Source organism: Myotis nattereri (assembly GCF_964212035.1).
Source record: "Myotis nattereri genome assembly, chromosome: 8".
In the NCBI taxonomy this organism is placed as follows: domain Eukaryota; kingdom Metazoa; phylum Chordata; class Mammalia; order Chiroptera; family Vespertilionidae; genus Myotis; species Myotis nattereri.
The window spans coordinates 61668898-61691107 of NC_138083.1; the positions used below are offsets into that span (position 1 = coordinate 61668898).

General features: G+C 39.3%; 1 protein-coding gene across 1 annotated transcript in view; it reads left to right on the plus strand.

The window, feature by feature from the left end:
- PTPRM (protein tyrosine phosphatase receptor type M) overlaps window positions 1-22210 on the plus strand; it is a 482851-nt gene that overhangs the window by 246061 nt on the left and 214580 nt on the right. The window contains exons 11-13 of the mRNA XM_081097861.1: window positions 6690-6963; window positions 7961-7997; window positions 14579-14653. Coding sequence (XP_080953987.1) covers window positions 6690-6963; window positions 7961-7997; window positions 14579-14653 — 386 coding nt within the window. The remainder of the gene's footprint in view (window positions 1-6689; window positions 6964-7960; window positions 7998-14578; window positions 14654-22210) is intronic.

Sequence of the window (22210 nt, forward strand, 5' to 3'; positions counted from 1 at the left end):
TAAATCAGAGAGAATCTCTCTACACAATACTCAAATTGGTTATGAGGAAGTAGAAAATTCCTGTCTTAATCAGGAATTTTTAGCAGGTCATGCTAGTACTGTCTTGCTGATGGTCAAGAAATGGCATCTACTTTTTTTTTTTAATATTTTTTATTGATTAAGATATTACATATGTGTACCCTCTACCCCCCCTCTCCCCGCTCACCCCCTCACCCCCCCGTTGTCCGTGTCCATTGGTTAGGCCTATATGCTTGCATATAAGTCCTTTGGTTGATCTTTCCCCCTTGCCCCCACCCTCCCCTACCTTCCCTCCAAGGCCCGACAGTCCAATCAATGCCTCTCCGTCTCTGGATCAGTCCTTGTTCATCAGTTTATGTTGTTCATTATATTCCACAAATAAGTGAGATCTTGTGGTATTTATCCGCTCTCCAGTTCCATCCATGCTGTGGCAAATGGTAAGAGTTCCTTTTTCTTCTTCCTCTTCTTAAAGAATACCTTTCAGCATTTCATATAATGCTGGTTTGGTGGTGATGAACTCCTTTAGCTTTTTCTTATCCGTGAAGCTCTTTATCTGACCTTCCATTCTGAATGATAGCTTTGCTGGATAAAGTAATCTTGGTTGCAGGTTCTTGCTATTCATCTCTTTGAATATTTCTTGCCACTCTCTTCTGGCCTGCATGGTTTCTGTTGAGAAATCAGCTGACAGTCGGATGGGTACTCCCTTGTAGGTAACTGACTGTCTTTCTCTTGCTGCTTTTAAGATTCTCTCTTTATCTTTTGCTCTTGGCATTTTAATTATGATGTGTCTTGGTGTGGTCCTCTTTGGATTCCTTTTGTTTGGGGTTCTCTGCGCTTCCTGGACTTGTAAGTCCATTTCTTTCACCAGGTGGGGGAAGTTTTCTGTCATTATTTCTTCAAAAAGGTTTTCAATATCTTGCCCTCTCTCTCCTTCTGGTACCCCTATAATTCTGATGTTGGTACGCTTGAAGTTGTCCCAGAGGTTCCTTACACTATCTTCATATTTTTTGAATCTCTTTTCTTTTTTCTTTTTCGGTTGGGTATTTTTTGTTTCTTTGTATTTCAAATCTTTGACTTGATTCTTGGGATCCTCTTGTCTGCTGTTGGATCTCTGTAAAGTATTCTTTATTTCAGTCAGTGTATGCATAATTTCTAATTGGTCCTTTTTCATGACCTCCATGGTCTCACCATACTCCTTGAGGGATTCATTAAATTTATCGGCGGTTTCCATAAAATTCTTGACAAACCTTATAAACGTGGCCTTGAACTCTATATCCAGTCGTCTGGCCTCCTCCGTTTCTGCCAATTGTGACCTGTTTCTTTGTCTCCGCATTTTGGCTGCTTCCCTGTGTTGATAGAGTGGCCCTGCGCGCCAGGTGTCCTGTAGGGCCCAGTGGCTCAGGCTCCCCGGTTACCTGGGGTGGACACTCTTGGTGCACTCTTGGTGCCTTGGTTGTTGTAGGATCACTGGGAGGAATTGACCTCCAGGCCAATTGGCTGTGGGAAGCAGCTGTGTCTGAAGTGGGAGAATGGTCCCCCTCTGACCACTGGGTACAGTGGCTCCTGGATCTAAGGAGGTGCTAATTCAGCCCCTGCCTGAGGCCACACAGCAGGAACTACAAAGAGGCTCAGCTGTGAAGCTGTGAAGCAATGCAAGCCGCTGCGGGGCCTTGGGCCTTCTCTTGGAAGTTCCGGGTCTGGCTGGCCCGGCTGCAGTTAGGTAATTATCAGGTTGCAAAGTTCTGGGGCATTCACATGCAAAAGCCTCTGCCACAGCCCGGGTGGGGCGGGGTCTCAGGGAGTCAAAGGGCGTAGAAAGAAGCAATGGCTGATTCTCCGCGCCCGGAGTCGCGCGTCTCAGTGTCCCGGCAATGGCTGCAAGCACCTCCGAGGGAAATCCGCCCCCAAGTTCGCCCGCTGCCGCCTGAGAGAGCAGCCTCTCCCCGTATGTGTCCTGGGTCCCCAGAGACTTCCCAGAACCGGAGATCAGAGCAGTCGGGAGCTTGTGATTCAAAAAGACAGCCGCGTCCTCAGGTGCCACCCCCTTTCCGCGCGCGCGAGCCGCCGCCGTACCTCTGCACTCAGCCTCCGCAGCTCCTCTGGCTCTCAGCGTGCTTTTCTTTTCTTCTAGTTGTAGAAATTACACTCAGCCAGCCTTCCTGTTGTTTTGGACGATGTTTGCTCCGTCCTTTGGGCTAATTTTCAATTGTTTTGTGGGGCGACTATTTCCCGGTGTTTATCTATGCCGCCATCTTAGTTTCTCCCAAGAAATGGCATCTACTTAATTAGCTTTGTGCTCCAAATGAATGAACACTTCACCTTTGAATTTTATTTTTTTAAAATATATTTTATTGATTTTTTTTACAGAGAGGACGGGAGAGGGATAGAGAGTTAGAAACATCAATGAGAGAGAAACATCGATCAGCTGCCTCCTGCACACTCCCTACTGGGGACGTGCCCGCAACCAAGGCACATGCTCTTGACCGGAATCGAACCTGGGACCCCTCAGTGTACAGGCCAATGCTCTATCCACTGAGCCAAACCAGTTAGAGCTCACCTTTGAATTTTAGTTTTCTCATCTTAAAATGGGAAAATAAAACTTGCATGTGGGAGCCCTGGCTGGGGAGCTCAGTTGGTTAGAGCATCTCCCATTATGTCAAGGTTGCAGGTTCCATCCCCAGTCAGGGCAGATACAAGAATCAACAGATAAATGTATCAATAAGTGGAACAACAAATTTATGTTTCTCTCTTTCTTTCTCTCTCTTTCTCTCTCTCTCTCTCTCCTCTCTCTCTCTCTCTTTCTCTCTCTCTCTCTCTCTCCCTCCCTCCCTCCCTCCCTCTCCCTACTTCCTCTCTTTCTCTGAAATCAATAAATAATTTTATAAACAAAAATAAAAAGGTAGCCTAGTATTTCTTGTATAGAATTATTCCCCAAGTATACTCATATTTCCACTTCCTGGAAGTTGTTAAAGTGAAATTTTGAAATTCATGTATTATAGAAAATAAATTGGAAAAACTGACTGGTAGAAGGAGCCAATACTGTCAATTATTTTATTTAATGGAGAATCCCTTTGCAAAGCAATTGATTCCTTTAATATATCCTTTTTGTGGTAATAATTTTTATATGCTGCATAAAAATTATGAATAAAAAAATATAAAATGTGCCATAGAAATCCATCTAATTATCTCATTTCATAGGAAAAAAATAAGACCCAAACAAATTAATTTAAAACCTCAGTTGTTGGAAGAATTAGGGTTAGAGCCTAGATTGATGTATATGCCATAGTCTCCCACCCCTATTAAGTGCATTTTAAGAGAAAAGTCACACTTTCTCACTGCTGTTTGTATTTTTTGGCATAACTTCTTTCTGGGCCAGCTGTCACCTGTGATGAAGCTATGGTCTTTTGCTTTGGCCTTGACTCTTTACTTTTGATATTCTGTGATCTGATACTCTTGTTAATTTTTGTTGAATAATCAACTACACCAAAACTTCATAGCTATAAGCAACCTTTCTATTTTTTCATGATTTGGGGGCCAGGAAAAGCTTGACTGGGAAGTTCCTACTTGGGGTCCCTAATGGTCTGCTATCGTCTGAAGGCTCAGTGGTGTGGCCTTCCAAGATGGCACACATACATGGCTGTTGGTGATGCTGACTGTTGCCTGAGAACTATTCCAGACTGCCACGCAGAGTACCTGCCTATGGCCTCCCTGGGGTGGGAGGTCCAGTGTCATTGGACCACCTACATGGTGCCTGGCTTTTTTTCCCAGCTAGCTTCCCTGGGAAACCAGACTGAAGACTCCTGGCCTTCTCTGACCAAAGCCTTGAGATTTACACATTGTCCCTCTGTTATACTCTGTTGGCTGAATGTAGTAATTAAGGTTGGCCAACCCAATTCTTGATGGGAGAAATTTTAAATAATTTGCAAATATAGATTAGATATAGATATAGATATATTTTTTAAATCCTCACCTGAGGGTATGTTTTATTGTTTTTAGAGAGAAAGGGAGAGAAGGAGGGAAGGAGGAATATTGATCAGTTGCCTCCCATTTTCTCCCTGATTGGTGATCAAACCTGCAAACTAGGTATGTGCTCTTATCAGGAATCAAACCCGCAACCTTTTTGGCATGGGACGACATACCAGCTAACTGAGCCACTGGCTAAGCTGCAGATATAAAGTAGCCACATCTGACTGTAGCTGTAAGAAGTCAGGGAGAAGGGGTAAGAAATGAAAGTCTACTTTACCTCTATTGTGTTCCTTTTGTGTTGGATACATCATTCAGTTAGAATTCTACCAGATTTGTAGAGCATCTATACTAATAATAGAGGAATGTGCAAATTGTCTGGGACTCTGTCACAGTAATGACCAAATAGCAAGCTGCATGGGGCAACAAGGCCAGCAGGGGGGTTAGTGAGGGACGACCAAACGACTGAACATCAGGCTGCGTCTGGTGACGAGGCCGGCGGGGGGGGTGGGGGGGGGAGGGCAGTTAGGGTGAACAGGCTTGAAGAGGGTGGCAGTTGGGGGCAACAAGGCTGGCGGGGGGGGGGGGGGCAGTAAGAGGTGACCAGGCCGGCAGGCAGAGGTGGTTAGGGGTGATCAGGCTGGCAGGGGGGACAGTTAGGGGCGATCAGGCAGGCAGGCAGGTGAGAAGTTAGGATCCAGCGGTCCTGGATTGTGAGAGGGATGTCTGACTGCCAGTTTAGGCCTGATCCCTGGGACCGGCAGTCAGACATCCCCCGAGGGGTCCCAGATTGGAAAAGGTGTAGGCTGGGCTGAGGGGACCCCCCCCCCACACACACCATGCACGAATTTCATGCACCGGGCCTCTAGTGTTATATAACCAAAAGTCTCTGATGTTAGGAAGTGAGAGTTATATTACTTTTTTTTTTTTAAGTTTACATCACTGCTCAGAATTCACTGTATCATTACACTGTAAACATGCTGGACTATCTGTGTTCTGAGCAATCATTTTGATGTTCTACATCTACAACAATTGATTTTTGTTTAGACAGAATTATAAACTGAAGGGCAGCTACATTGCATTACACTAGTGCGCTATGTGGTTGTACTCCAGAAACAGGTAATTTCACTGAATCCAAATTCAGAGTTCACAGGGAGGAGAGCCCAAAGAGGGACCTCTCTAGGCCTTCCCCAGGCCTGTGGGCATGGTAGGCATTAATAAGTTCTCAATACTGAGCAACTCCAGCATTACAGCATTGTTCAATGGAGAAACAGTGCTTCTCTGGTATGGTAAGAAAAAGATACATCTTTTTGCCAGAAGGACTTGAATTGAGTTTGGATTGTTTTTTTGTTTGTTTGTTTGTTTGGTTGGTTGGTTGGTTTGGTTTTAATTTATTTGTATTTTTGAAAGTATTAACAGATGTTCCGCTTTTTCCCCCCCATTAACCTCCTTCACTCCACTCCAGCCCCCTCTCCAGCCATACCTTCACCACACTATTATCTGTGTCCATGCATACAAGTTCCTTGGTTGATCTCTTGCCCCTTCCCCTCTTCCCTCTGAGATTCATCAGTCTATTGCATCCTTCCATGTCTCTGGATCTATTTTGTTTGTCAGTTTATTTTGTTCATTAGATTCCACATATAAGTGAGGTCATGTGGTATTTGTCTTTCTCTGACTGGCTTATTGGATTCAATTTTTGAAAGCTGTTATCAAGGTTTAGTTTTTCTCAGTATTAGAAACTTTTTTTCAACAAAACGCACAATTATTCATCATTCTAGTAAATGTATATATCTTATTAAGTTTGCCCTTTCCAGCTTTTTTCCATTCTCTTCAGGTTACTTCAAAATTCAAAGACACTGGAGGGGCAGGGAAGGGAAGGTGGGAAATCCACTCCTTCGTGAGGTATCTATCCTTGCAGGCATCTTCGAAGGATGATCATTCCCATCTTACCGTTATATATAATTCAAGTAGCCCTGTTCATCACTTACTCTTAGAAACTGCTTATAACTCCAAGGCCTTGGCATTTGAAATTCCAGTCCTTTTATCTGATTTTCTTGTGCCATCTCTTTCCTCTGCCTGAATATGGGGAAGGGCAAAGGAATATAAGAAAATATTGAAGTCAAACCTTAGTTAACATGAGTCATTACACATTATACTTTGTGACTTGTTAAAACTTCACATGAATTCATACAAGTGTCATTGATGAAAATAATACATTGCCTTTAAAAATAAACTTACAATTAATATAATTCTGTTTATTAGGTAAACTGGATTAATTTTCTACACCAAGCATGTCAAACTCATGGTCCGTGGGTCACATGCCTCATTTATTTGGCTGGTGTTAGCCTTTGAGTTTGACATGCTTGGTCTACACATTCATCTTCGATCACATGTAAGAAAAGTAGTATTTTAGTGTCCAGCTCCCATAAACAGCAGAGATTGATATGTAAAGCTTCAGTAATTATGTGAATTTTGTTTCCCTCAATAGATTGTATTATTTGGGATGAGAGAGTTGTGTGAAAGATTAAGCACTTTCCCTTTCTCATTGAGCAAGTGTTGTGTGAGTGTCCATTATGTATTAAGCACTTATTATTGACTATATCCTATATATTGTTTATTTTGGATATCCTGTGGGTCCGCACAATCAGAGGCAAAGGGCATAAGCTCAGTTATTATAAAATATCACTGATAATTCTCTCCTTTTTTAGTGTCTACCAAATAGTTGTTGAGGAAGAACGTTCTCGAAGAACTAAAAAGACAACAGAAATCTTAAAGTGCTACCCAGTGCCAATTCACTTCCAGAACGCCTCTATCCTGAACTCACAGTACTACTTTGCTGCAGAATTCCCAGCAAACAGCCTGCAAGCAGCTCAGCCTTTTACTATTGGTGATAACAAGACATACAATGGATACTGGAACACTCCTCTTCTCCCCCATAAAAGCTACAGAATTTATTTCCAAGCTGCTAGCAGAGCCAATGGGGTAAGTTATATAGATGGCTGTTCACTTAGGCTATTTAGGGTTATGAATGTGAACATAGATTAAGTAAGAAAGTAGTAAGGAATAGTTATGCTTTTGTGTGTTTTGACTGAAACAAATGTGGGTTTTTTTTCTACTTTTTAAAGTTATTTTCACCTACAAATGTGTATGGGAAGAAATGAATATATTCATATTTGTTTTGGTAAAAAAGAATATATTGTCAACATGATGGTTTTTATTTTCAGATTTTACTTATTATGAAAAGTTGGCTAGTAATTTTGCTTAGCTTACTATTTTACAGGAAAATAGTATAGCTACAACACATACATTCAACTCATTTAAACTCTTGTGAGATTCACAGCATCTGTCTTTTCAGCGTATTCTGTCCCGTTTCTTCAAATCCACAAGAGTTTATGCTTCCTATAACTGTGACTAAATTAGGTACCTTTTTTTCCAAAGAGAAAACAGCTTTAAAAAGATGAGATGTTAACAAAATAAAATCTATCTATCGAGTTGTTTTGAAAAGTTTCCCTTTCCTATTCAGACCAGTGCAGAACTCTGATAAGGTAGTACAGTCTCCTAGAAGGCAGGTTTCCCAGATGTGACGGTGGGTGGTTTGCCTCCTGCACAGCAAGGGTCTGGGTGTCCTCCCTGACTTGACCTTGCCTGTGAAGACAGAGGACATCTGGGACAGAGATCGCCAGCAGGGCTTGCACAGGGAGCAAGTGAGGGTCTGCAGGAGGAGGCCAGGGGCCACCAGGCAGACATTTTTGAGTTGGCTCCTTGCTCCTTATCTGCTCCAGAAATGCCCACCCCATCTGGGCCGGAGCCAGAAGGTGTATCTGAGCTTGGTTCAAGGAGTGACCATCATGTGATTAACGCTACTCTAGGACTAATGAGACCTTTCATTAACAGTTTTTACATAGAACTGCAGATACTTGCATTTGTTTTAAATAAAACATGAATAGTGATTCCCCCCCCCCCTCTTTATTTGACACAGGAAACCAAAATAGACTGTGTTCGAGTGGCCACAAAAGGTAGGTTGAAATTATGGAATGCTCTCCTAATGTATTTCTTTTAAGATTTTAGAGGGTATTTCAAAACTTCTTGAAATATTAAATTCATTGAAATGTGTGCATGTGTGTGTGCATGTAGGTATGTATTAGGAACTAATGGCAGTTAATATTGACTGGCAGTTAACATTAACATTAAAATGCTTCTTAAAATAAGTGGTCCAAGCAGTTTTCAATGGTTATCTTTTAAAACTTAAAATAAAATTTTATCTGATCTCAGTATACTTCTTAAACCATAGTACCACATGTAGCACTACTATATCTAGTGACTCTTCATACACAAAGTAGTAAAATACTGCCTGTCATTTTTAAAGAATTATCTAGTTATAGTAGTTCTATAGAGTCTGCATGGGATTTTTGTTTGTTTGTTTTCTGATGATGTGTGTCTCCTTGAACCCAGTAACCAAGTGATGTTATTGTGGAACTTCTGTTTCCCATGCCTGGTTCCAATCCTGGAAAATGTGATCAAGGATGAGCTGTAGAAATGCCTAGAGCCAACCACCAAGCTCACCACATGGCACCTGCTAAACAAGAAAGCCCAGTTGTGTGTGTGTCGGAGCTGTTATGTCCTTGTGTCCACCTTGCAGTGGGATTTTAACCATCACATGTGGCAATGTATGACAACAAAATTTGCGAAATGTAAAATGCTGCATTAAAATGAGGCATTATAAATTAACACTTGGAGTTAAATACACCCCTTTAGACATTAGAGTAACCATGTGACAATGAGCTCGTTCTGTATGTTTAATTTAGATAAGACGGCAAGAAGGCGTCACTGGATCTGTGGCACTAGATTTACTCAGATCATAGGTAGTAGTCAGTTGAGTTCTGTTGGATAAAAATATCTTGTTTTCATTGTTTAACTGTCAGGCAACATAGTTTAAGTATATTATGGATGTCCACCTGCATTTTCAAAATTCTCATTGAATTCTTATTTATGAAGAGACATGACTTTTTATTCAGCTTGCTTGACAAATATTTCATAGTTTCATATTATGTGCCAGGCATTGTGTGAGGTACTCACCCCATTTATATTTTCTTTGTCCTCATGGGTTCATAGTTTTATTTCTAAGAATCTATATTGATTTATAAATACTAAATTTTTCATATGTTGTATGTGATTAGTGCCTTTGTTTATAGGAATAAATTAGCAATTAATGAAATTAAAGATATTGATGAGTCTTGTAAACTATAATATGCTATTAATTATTAATTATTACAGTATGATAGGGCCCATGAATGGGGTATTGATGATCTTAGACCTCCAGGTCATTGCCCATGCTCAAATTGCTTTATTGAATTCTACATCGTTGAGGTCTCAAAAAGTAAATCAATTTCCAGAGTGCCTAACTTATAATGCCTTATGTTTAACATCAGAGCTGAAAATCACTTTAATACATGTGCTCTCCTTTATTTCTTTAACATTACTGTGAAAAGGACACAGATATTGCTATTTTTTTAAGATAAGAAAATGTATATTTTGGGAGACAAGTTGACGTACCAAGGTCACTCAGCTAATAACCAATGGTTATGGGCTTGATCCCAAGTGTTTGAACTCCTACCCCTGATGTTCCACTGTAGCTCATGGCTTTCACCCAGCAGATCCTCTCGCCAGTTATAGACTTGCATTGTATAAGTATCTGTCCTCCTCTTTATATTAAATTAAGTCACTGACCAATTAGTTTACTCTGAAAACAATGAAATATCTGGCATGTTAATCTACATATTTAAATAATTATATAAAGAGCACACTAGTAAATATAGAAATCTGAGGATTGCTATTTTCACAATAGATTGAATTAGACAGTGATTTTGGAGCATTTTCTTCCATCAGTTAGATTTAATCAATATTGTAATTTGCTTTTCAATTCACCAAAGGATGATTAGGCAGTCAGATGACCTGATTGACTAAATAGTCCCGTCTCAGATTTTCTGAGCCACTTGCAAAAATTTACACAGCAACAAACTCTATCCAAATAATCTGTTTAGGTGTTGGAGGGAAACAAATTTTAATATTCATTACATAACATTGTCATTTCTAGTCATAAAATCATAATACAGGAGGAAACCTTGGGAGATATTCTCCTTCCAGGCAGAACTACACTATTTGGTACTATTTTATTTTATTAATTTCTACATGTACAGGTGCAGCAACCTCCCTTTCCAGCACAATTTAATGTTTTACCACCTTCATAATCACATCATTTTTCCTTATTCACACTAAAAATTCTTTTTGCAGTGTGGGAAGCATTTCCATCTTGACTACTTAGTCATAACAGAGAAATAGTCAGGTCTAATAACTTTATTGGCACCATATAATAAAGATGTTTGAAATTTAAAACAGTTCAAATACCTATTTTTTGCCACATATTGCTGACAGTGTGGTGGCTTAATTAAATTTTTAGATATTAAACCATTTTCCTAAGCAATGTTTTGAATTTATAGAATTCAATGTTCTCATGAAACAACTATTGACAAGTATCTTTATATTAAATGTATGGAGGTGGGTATTTCTTCACAGGGAACTAATGTATAATTTCAAGTATGAGTATGTCTCTTAAAGATATATTTCATACTATTTATAAATTTCATGTTTTGCTTATTTTAATCATATACCAAGGGTGTATTTTGACACTAATCATCTCAAATATAAAGCCTCATGAAAAATAGGCACAGGAAAAAACCTAAGGTATATTATTTTATATCTTCATGTATGGGAGATTGCCTATATTTTTATGTATCCTCCTTTAATTTATACATCTAGAATCCTCATAGACATATGTTACTGTATTTTGTTTGTCTACTATAGGCAAACTCATGACAGTATTCTGTCTCTTGAATTAAAAGATAAAGACACCAAACCACAGAATATACATGATGCTTGGATGTTGTCTACCCAGTTATAGGATTATTTTTTATCTGAACAGTAAACAGTAGCTTTTCTCCTAATTTTTCTTTTTCTTTTCCTATTTCTCCTAATTTTTATTTTTATTTTTAAACACATTCACATTTTTATAGTTGGATTCTTTTCCAGACCATTTGGTCCAACTGTGTGTCTTAGCAATGAGTATACGTGTTTCCTTTCACTCTTACATACCTTATAGCTGCCTTACGGTAACTGGTAGGTTTGAAATGGTTTTAATGCTAGTTTCGTAAGACTTTGTCGGTGATGAATTCTAAATTGACAAAATACATTTAAAAATCAAAATCCATCTCGTTAGAAAATTAGATTTCTTATATTAAGTGTGGTATATTCACTCTAATTGATATAACAATCAGTTAAAATGTATACTTTTCATTAATCTTCAACACAATAATATTTTCCATAGCATGGTGCCAGCTGTGTTTCTCCTTGACAGTATAGTGTTTGGGAGTTTTCTTTTTATACATTTATTTTAAAAATTACCTGGGTGCTTAATATGTTAAGTGAATTATAATCTGAGACTTCCAAGTACAGATACATAAATACGTCACTTTTTAAATTTGGAGGATTTTTAGTTCATAAAGGTGTTGAGGATTTTTGTTTGTTTTTGTTTTTAGTATATGGGGAGTGGGGTTGTATATGTTATCTCTTCCATTGCTAAGATTTGTCTAACAGCATTGTAGTTAGAAATCAAAACAAAAACTGCATGAGAACATATGCAAAATTCTTTCCAAAAGTATTATAATAGTCAGACCATAAATCTTAAACAAAAAGAAAACAAATCATGATTCTAATGTCATATTTTAAAGTGAATTTTCTGTGCAAAATTCCTTCACTCTTTTTAAGTTTAATATTTTATTTAATTTACATTTGTACTGGAATGTGCATATGCTTTGCTGGAAGACCTTCAGGAAACTTTGAAGGATTTCCATTGTCCTGATATAATTTCTAACTATATTCAGAAATTTGAATGTTTCTTATTTTAATCACCAGGCTCTTTGAGAAGTTTCTGTAGACTGTTTTTCTGTTCACAGTTTTGTTCAAAGAAATACCGTCCTTTCTAGGCCACAATGCTACAGAATGAAAGTACTCTGACAAGAGAACTGAAAAGAATGTCTGTAGAGATGTAAAGCTAATTAAGATTCTTCTTAATTACTCATATTCAATGCAGGAGAAAACAAATTACATAGTAAGACTACTTACATATGCTAATCTGCTATCATTGAGCTATGGATTTAGAAATAGAAACATAAATATGACATAGATTTGTCGTTCAGCATCTTCTAGAGACAATATTTTCTTTTCTTGATTTGAAATAGTCTTCATAATGTACGTCATCAGTGCATTAGGGCCCCTGAAAAGTTTCTAAGGAAAAACACCTGTTTAACTTTATTCTGTCTTATATTTTGCCCAAATTTATTTGACCCAGATTCGTTTTTAAAGGAACATTAGAGTCATGTAAAACACAGGTGAGCAAATACCGGTTCATCAAATTCCAGAAGATCCCACAAAATGCGACTGAAATGACACTTTGGAGGTCTGATACACTGAGTCTATTTTTTACTCGTCCATTCTTACCTTGTATTTAAGGGAGACCCTAAATTAATCAGCACCAGAAGTATCTTCAACGCCTACGAATGGGAAATCTCCTGACTTTATTTTACCGAATTTAGTGATTGTCTTCTTGATATGTTCTTATTGACATTCTAAGAGGACAATTGATTTTTATGTAAAAGGCACATGGTAAATATTTGAGGCTTGGTGAGCTAGATGGTCTCTTTCACAACTGCTCAGCTCTGCCACTGCTATGCAAGAGCAGCTGTCTGCAGTGCGTAAACAAATAAACATGACTGTGTTCAATAAAACTTTATTTGCAAAAGCAGGCAGTGGCTAGCTGACCACTATTTTTAAATAATTTCTAACATAATCCAGTTTTCCCTGTAAGTAAAAATAATAATAACAATTGAACCCTTTACAACACAGATTAGGAAGATCATATAAAAATTCTTAAGATATCTGTTCTGTAAGGTACTTTTTCCCTTGGGAGTTTTGAGCCTCAGATTACAGTTAGCTTTCCTTTCAGTGGTGAAGACATGGCTGCCCAGCATAGCCATTTTCAAATAACGTTTTGTTCATATTGTTTACTTTTATCAGTATTGTAGAGTTGCTTTGTTTTTGTATAAGGCAATATAATTTTTCTCAAAAATAGGGTAGGTGCGATTTTCCTGTAGGTAATGAAATACCATATAGGAATGTTGGTTGAACAACAGTAGTCTATGACCAAACAAATATTATATTTATAAATTTGAAATTGGTACCAACTTTGTAACAAGTCTGAAAAATAGCGTTTTACTGTTCACAATTTATTCTATCAGCTTGCAAAATTGCATACTATGTCATATCAAGAAAATTGTCTTTGTAATACCCTGGGAGTTCTCTATTCTTTGACCAAACTGTTAGTCTATTCATCTCACTTAGCAAGATTAGAAAGTTTTCATTAATAATGCGTGAGAGCCGATTATACTACTTTTAAACCCAGTTATGGCAGTTGTCTAGTTATAAGGAGCAGCACTGTTTGAACGATGCAGAGGGATATTTCAAAATATTATGCAGCAGCAGTTTTGGGTTTAATTGTCTGCAGATGGTAGATGATCTATTTTCCTTACTCGCTGCCACATTTCTAATAGCACCCAGACTGTTCCATGTAAATTAGTAATCTTTCATGTAAAGCCTGTCCTTAATTTTTCAGTATTTTTTTCTTTGCATCATTTTCCAGCTGTATCATGTTAGAACTGATGTTTTAATTTCTTATTTTTTTAATATCTGTGTGTCATAACTGTTAACCATTTAAACACAACTATTGAGCTCTACAGGCAAACCAGAAGTCTGCCTGGTCCACTTAAGGAATCTGAATGATTTCTTTGGTCACATGTTAACCATGACAACTATAGCAAAGGCAGTGGTTAGTTTTTATTTTTCTCACCAATGCTGTGAGGTGCATTTTTTTTTCATTCCCTTAATGTGAATAATGAGACTCCTAAATAGAGATGCTCTACTTGAAATTTAGTCATCAGAGAGGTTTCTCTACTTAATTTTTTTTTTTTTTTTTTAGTGAAAGAGGATAATGTTCTTCACAAAGGTGATTTTAGCAAGAAGAGAAAATATTGTGACTTAGCAGCAGAATTTTAAATAATCTAATAAATTCTAAAAGCCTAAAATTTAGAGCCTCAGAATTAGCAATGAATCTTTATACATCATACTCAATAGCAGTTGGAAATAATTGTCCAGTCTAGAGCCTTACTTGGGACCAATGTGTTTGTTTGCACTTATTTATTCAGTTGATCTATCCAAAATCTCAGCTAAAGTTTACAACTGTGTCATACTTAGAAATCTAACTGCCTGGCTAAAGCTTATTTAAGGGAAAAAAATTCAGAAAATTCAACACCTTGCTGTGAGTTGTTTTTGTTTTGTTTGTTTTTTCTTTTCTTTCCTTCTCTTTTTGTTGTTGGAACAAAGTTGAGACAATGTGATGTACTGATCGAGATTCTCCTTGCTAGCCTAGCTTCAGTCTGGCTTTTTCTTCCCTCATGCATGCTGACCTGGGGATCTTCCTTTGCCATAGCTGCGATAATCGTGACTCAGCTTACAACACCTTACATTCGCATCGCCCCTGCCGCAGGCGAGGACCAGCTGACAGGTCAGATGTTCAAGTATAGATGAGTCATCTTGCCCATTTCCTGCTCATTTTTCTCAGCTTCGTCTCCCCTCTACATTTCCTCCTTTGCTTAAGGCTTGTTTACAATGTTTCAAACTCTTGGTACAAACCTGTGCCCGCATTAAATGAAGTGATGTGCTTGGCCTCTTCTCTGTGCACATTATATCCATGCATTAAGCACAACTCCACTGCATGTCTCCATTGTGTGTTTGTCTGTTGGTATGTTCCTCTCTAGCCTAATGTTATATAGAAATGAAATTTGCTGGACTTGCAATAGCAATGACATCAAACAGGATTTCAAACAAAATCCATAAAAATGGATCCACAGTAATCCAAATTAAGCTGAAAAGGTGTTGTGGTTTGAGAATGAGAGAGGTTCATTTTTCACATTGTAGGGTCTAGTTTGTACACACAATTAGCAATACACGGGCTTTCTGCCAGTGTTATGAATTGAAACCACTCAAAGTTGTTTGGGGCAATGCTGTGCAAATAGCTCATCGTGTACATACAACTGGAGCAGAGCTGGTTGCATTCCTTTTAGATCCTTGTTCCAAAGCTAAGTATTTGTATAAAGCAGTGGTGCATCTGCAAGTCAAATGCGTGGAATAATTTAGGGAAGTTTTTAAGAAAACAAATGGCTTAGAGTCATGGAGTTGAACTGTGTGCTTCTTTATACCAAGAGAAATCAGTGTGCCCATTCATGCTGCCTCTAAAGGCATGTGGCCATCGATAGAAACTCATACAGGAAAGAACTCCAGTAAATTACTCCAGACTGAAGGTGAGTGGTCAGAAAATCCCAGAAGACAAACTTTTGTCCTGCAACAAAAGCAAGCCATTGTCAAGATTTCTAACATAATTACAAGGGCAGGACTCAAATCCTGGGTTCCAAAGGATCATTGATGTCATAGTTTGTTGCATGTAGTATAGGCATGATTAAGGCTGAGTAATAAAAACACAACTGCTTCCATAAAATTTCTACTCCAGAAATTGTTTTGTATGTATGAAACTAAGGAATATATCCTGACATTTGGGGGGCGGGGAGTAAAGCTTAACTCATGGCAAAAATTCATAAATGTTTAGGTTCTGTGAGCTTATTACTTTGAAAAGTAATGTAAGTGAGACTCAGGAAAATTATAGACTAATCTTTATAAAGTAAAGAAATATAGGATAACTCCACTTCTTTCTCTGCTGGAATTCTCTACATATTTTCTGTCCTCTGTGTCAGGCCTCCAGGCTATAAACTTATTATTAACAGTTCTGCTTCCCCTGCTTTCAAGTTTCTTTTAAGCATATTTCTTTTATTGATTGAAGTTCTGCTTGTTACAGATTCTTTCTTATCCTTAACTTCTGAAGTGTTCTTCCCAGAGGAAGCACTTAAGCGATAGTGTCTTTCTCACCTAAGTCCTCCCCTTTAAGCCCTTTACATTCCAGGATAGGCCCATGGCCTGCTGGGTAGAGTTAGGTGTTCACCTTGAAGGGAATCCGGGTCCTTCAGCAAGTCTGAGCCCATGATGTCTGAGCTGGCACCAGTCTTCCCAGCCAGTCATTAAAAATGGGTTGTCCTCACTATCATAAAATGAGTGCTATGGGATACATAGCTAAATAGCCCCTTTCTCAGGACTTACCTATAATCAGCTACCTTCAAATTAAACATGCTGTTTATGAGACGTGATGTAAGTGAAACTTCTGAATAGAGCGTTTTTCTCTAAAACTTGCATGATTAAGAAGATACCTCATAAATCAGCCTCCTTCATAAGGCTTTTGGGTCCAGGGTGGGTTGTTATTTTGGAACTAGTCTGTGAAGGACACATACATAACTGAATATATGGCTGCCAATCCTGTACAGGCTGCAGATAATCTCCCTCATTTACTTTGGTTTATTAGGGATTAAAATGATAGAGTGTTAGAATAAGTCTTAAAAACCAGTAAAAAATGACGCGTTCTTTTTTTCAGTATTTACTGCTGGTTTTAATGATGGTTAATCTTAACCAGATAAATTCAAACTCAGGTAATATTTCTTTTGCATTTTCCATTTGCATCAGCCATCAACTTTGATAGCAGTAACACTCTCTTTTTTAATAGATTTATTCATGAGTCATACTGCAAGCATGGCACTTAATTCATTCAATCACTGATTTGACATTTATTGAGCACCTTCTGTGTGCCAGGTATAGAGCTTCATATTCTTATAAAGAGTTTTACTCTGTGGTTTCCCAGTCTCCTGATATCAAGCATATTTGCATTAGTAGCATGAAAACATACACGTACACATGCTCTTATGAATGAAAAATTACTATTATATTTATCATATGGCAGTTAAGAAAAGACAACAGTTATGTAGCTAATGGAGGGGGGGAAACATATATTTCAAAACCTATCTCATTGTGTCCAGCAGCTTATACATGGTCAGTGGGACAGGTCTGAATATTTGACCCATTGAACATTTGTAGTTTTATTTACTAGATCAACACAGTCCCTCCTAGAAGCAAATAGGAGATACCTGATGGATACATTCAAAAGTGCCTTCAGCTACTTCTTGCTTTAATTGTGCTGACATCATGCTCCTACAAATTCTATTTGAGGCTATACTTACTAGTACACTAGGAAACTTTGATAAGATAGTGAGAACTCTGTAGTTCCTTTTGGCTCAAAATGCAGTACCTGCTGGTTAAGTTTGCCTTGGTATAGGTGGAATCTCCCTTTCTTGTCTAATACCAAAGAAAACAAGCACCTTGGTGAGCTGACCTCAGCACAAGAAGACTGCTGGATAAAACAAAAAGTGTTCATAAATACTGGCTGATTTAATTCACTGAATGAAGGCAACTCAGACTGCAGAATGCTAGCGAGTTTGGTAAGCAGTCCTGTCATTGCATTGGGGAGTGTTTCTTAAACTATTTTGTCCTCAAGCAACAGTAAGAATACCTCAACACCCAACTCACCCCCCACACACACACACACAGACACACATGTAAATTTAACTGAAGAAAAAGCTTTAGACACTCTAGTAGCAGTGCTATTCCCTGAATAGATGAATATTGTTCTATCTCATTCCATTTTATTCTAATTCATTTTTGTAATTCTAGCCACTAACGAATTTGATTAATTCCCCACCAATGGGTTATAACCCACAGGTTTAAAAACTGCTTTACTAAACCACTAGATTTAGAAGATGATGAAAGGGAGCAGAATATATACTTGGAATAAAAATTCTGTCTACCTCAAAAATCCTACACTCAAGTGCACACAGAGAAAATTCTAGAAACTGGAAATGCTTCTGGTTTCTACTTCATTCCTTTTATTTTGTGATTAATTGCATGTAATATAAAACTGGGGAAGAAAATTAAAAGCTGTACATGCTACAAATTCTCTTTAAGATTTTCTAGATAATTTTATAAATATGTCTAGGCTATTTATTTTATATTAAGATATTTCTATTTATGATTTAATGACCTAGCCAGCTCTGAGGTACTATTGAGAACGATTTCCTAAACTTATCATCTGTTTTGGTTAATCCATACGTCTAATACGATAAGATCTGTATCCTAGAGTTTGTATAAATAAAGTGACTCCTGGAATTCAAGTGCAAATCAGATATATCAGAGCATGAGAATTGCTTCCTAGATATAATTAGTGCCTCAAAAAATACAGAACTAGCCAACAATTGTTTCCACATAAAGTTCCAAGTTTTGTAAGATACAAGCAGCATATGTGTGCATTATCAAAGGTAAACACTGCCGGACGTTAAAGTGGTGAAAGGAGATTTTACTCAATAACTACTGACAGGTGACGGAGCTGAGTTCCATTCCAAGTTGTGTAGAAGTGACTGGGCATTTTAACGAGAGAATGATGGAGAAGGGAGGGCAGCAAACAGGGACTCCACAGTCAGGGAAGCTGGAAGGGTGTGTTGGTGCCTGTGAAATGCATCTGAGTTTGCTAACTGGCGCTGACTGAAATAGGCTTTTGCGTCCCCGGGAGGCTGGGAGACAGGGAGACAGGGCCCTGTTTGCTGGAACAGTCAATTCTTTGGCCAGCCTGAAGTTTCTTCAGACAGGCACTTTCAGAGAAACTAGGGTCACCTAGGAATGTGACACTGAGCTGTTAGAAATGATGTTAATGTTTTGTTTAAGTCTTTATAGATCAAGATTGAGGCCTAGCTGAGAAAGGGCTCGGAGGACCCTGGGTAGAGTTTGGTCAAGGAGACAGTTTTTGTCACTTCTCACCCCTTTCCATGTGAAGAGCAGTGACTTATTGGATTGATGACATTTGAAAAGGAAGTGAGGATATTTGATCAACTTCTGTGCATTGTCCTCAGTTCACAAATGTTCTTTTGTGTCAAAAAGAGCTCAGAATTCCCCTTCAAGCCTTAAAAATAAATCTAAGGCATTATGTTTTTAATAGTTGACTATTGTTCTCCTGTAAAGTATGACTATGTTATGATCTGTTTACCCAGCCTCTTATTATATGGACATTCAGATTTTCACCACTTTTCTCCCTAAAAACAAACTAGAATAAATAGCCTTCTCTATGTATGCTGTCTATTATAACTTTTATTTTTAAACAATTCTCAAATATGAGTAAAGAGTAAGTTTGTTTTTCACATGGAACTGACTAGATAACATTCCTCCCAATTGTAGCAGTTCACACTTCCACCAGTGTCCCTTACGTGGCCCTCCCCACAATTCCACCTGCCTTGGACATTTACAACCTAATGTGTCCAGTATGGGGTGAAAATGGTATTCTAATGACTTTTCCTGAAGTTGGGGTTCTTTGCCAATGTTTATTAGCTATTTGCATTTTTCTTCAATATTTGTACATATTCCTGGCAGTCACTGTTCTTTGGGCATAAGGATGTTTCATTTTTAGATAATCAAATATGTTCCCAAAAATGTTCCCATTTTCCTCTCCTTTTCCAAGCTTTTTAATTTGAGAAGTTCTTCACACAGGTCAGATTATTCAGCCATTACCCTGATTTTTAGCTCTTTGTTGAATCCATCTAAATTACCACTGATAGGGTGTGGAGTGTGGCCGGGGGAAACATCTAGCTTTTTTCCAGATAAACAACCAGTTAGACGGCTCTAATTATTAAGTAAACCGTTCTTTTCTCATGGGATTGAAATGCCATATTGTCATATTTAAGTTCTCAACTTTAGATTTGCATGGTCCTCTTTGTCTCTTCCTATGCTATTATGATAATCTTTGATTATATTGATACTAGAGGCCCAGTGCACAAAATTCATGCACGGGTAGGGTCCCTAGGCCTGGCCAGCGATCAGGGCCGATCAGGGCCTTCCTTCCTCTGGCTGCCTTCATTCCGTGCCACCCCCTGGTGGTCAGCGCACATCACAGCGAGTGGTCAAACTCCCTGTCGGGCGAACTCCCAAGGGGACAATTTGCATATTAGCCTTTTATTATATAGGATCATGTGATAAAGCTTGAATGTTCTTCTAATACCTCATCACTTATATTTCCGTGTCTACTTACCAGTCCTTAAATGTCAGGCCCCTCGCTTTCTGCCTCATTCCACCCCAGTCACCCTGACCTCCCTGTTCTTTGGACACAACAGCCATGCTCCTACCTTCAATCTTTTGCCCTCATTTTTCCCCTGCGTGCAGTAGTCCTCCCCAGCTATCTACTTAGCTGGCTCCCTCACCTCCTATAGTGTTTGCTCAAATCTACCTTCTCACTGCAGTCTGCCTTGAGAACTCACCCTTCTTACCAGCACAGCCTTCCATGACACCTCCCCACCCCTTCCACACAGTCTGTCCCCTTACGCTGCTACTCTCTCCTATTTGATAGCACTGTCACCCTCTGCGCTTACTTGTTATGTTTGCTACTGCCTTTCTCCCCCTCCTGGAATTGGTCTCCTGAGGGCAGGACTCTTCATCTGCTGTGCTGACATATCCAGGCACCAAGACGGTGGCCCAGCCTCGACCACTGCAGAAGCACTTTAATGCTCTCTGACTTACTCTGATTGCTCCCTGTTCATTCATTTGCCCAAGAGCAGCTGGGCCAGCATTCCTGAAACTGAAGTCTGGTTCCATCACTGCTCTTCGTAAAGCCCCCAAGTAGCTTCCTAGTGCACCTAGAATAAATTCCAGACTCCCAGTCACAGCATGAAGGGCCTGCTCCACGCCTGGCCTCGCACTCAGTCCTCAGCTCATATCACTCTCTCACTCACTGCTGAGCTGCTTATTTTTTCTCCAAAGCACCAAGTTGGATCTTGTGCCAGATGTTTGCCCATCCTTTTACCTCTGACCACAACGTCCTTCCCCCAGACTTCATATCACCAGCTCTGCCTCAGCAGGCAGGATTAGGCACAAAGGTCATGTTCTCAGAGAGGCCTACCTAGACCGCAGTACCTGAAGTGCATGGCCCTGCCAGCTCCCTGGCCATGCCTAGCCCATCACTCTGCCACTTTTTGAGGCCCCCCCTTATTAAGCTAGGTCTCCCTCCTAAAATGTGGTCAGAGCAGGGCTTTGTCTGTCTTGCTCCCAAGGTATCCCCTTACGCACCAGTGGGAATTCAAAAGTATTTACTGAAAGGTGAACAGTGGATGATCTTTCTTATGAAGTTTATTCTTAGGTATTTTGTGGCTTGTATCACTATCATGAGATTTAGTTTTATTTTAATTATTTCACAGAGTGAACTCCCCACTCACACCAACTTTATCTGTGCCCATTCCCAGACTCTGTCTGTCCACTGCTCTTCCTTCACCTCTCAGAGCCAGCCAGTGGATGCTTGGCACTCCATGAGAAGCTGTTACAGGGCTAAATGCAGATAGGTGGCATTTGTCCTTCTGTGGACCTCAGGCTCTTTATTTGTAAGTTGAAGGTGTAACTGAAATCAGACCTTAGCCTCAGTGAATTGCTCAGACAACTGGTTACAGTTTGAAGATGGTGGGATTGTTCATTGAACTTGAGCTCAGTCAGTGGCAGGAATAGCAAGTGCAGAGGTCCTGTGGTGGGACATAGCACGCCCAAGAATAAACAACCGCACAGAGGCCTGCCATTGTGGCTGGAAGCAGGTACGGGAGCAGTCAGGGTGTGCAGGCAGAAAGAGGCTGACGTTATGGACATTGGCCGTGATCCCAGGGGCAGTGGGTAGCAGCTGAGGTGTTTTCAAGAGGGCAGACAGGTTCAAGCGTGTACTATGTACTCCAGCCACACTAGAAACATTGGAGGGGAACTCAAAGAGGCCAAAAGACAGAAGTAAAGCAAAGACATGGAGGATCGTCCCAGCCTAGAAAAACACAAATAGAGGGAGTAGACAAGAATAGAAGAGCTAAATGCCAGGAAATCAATACAGTTGAAGTACTGGCCCTGGGTTATGTATAGTATGCAGTCTGCATGGAAGAGCACTTGATAGGGAATTTAAAGGACAGGTTCAAACCTATCAAAGGACCCTGAGTACCTTAGAGATAGAATGGCTTCATTCAACTTCTTGCCTGAGATATCCACTTCCTTTATTTTGAGAGCTATTTACCATGGTATGCATATGAATCAGAACTGACAAAGAGCATAAACAATAATACTCAGGCAT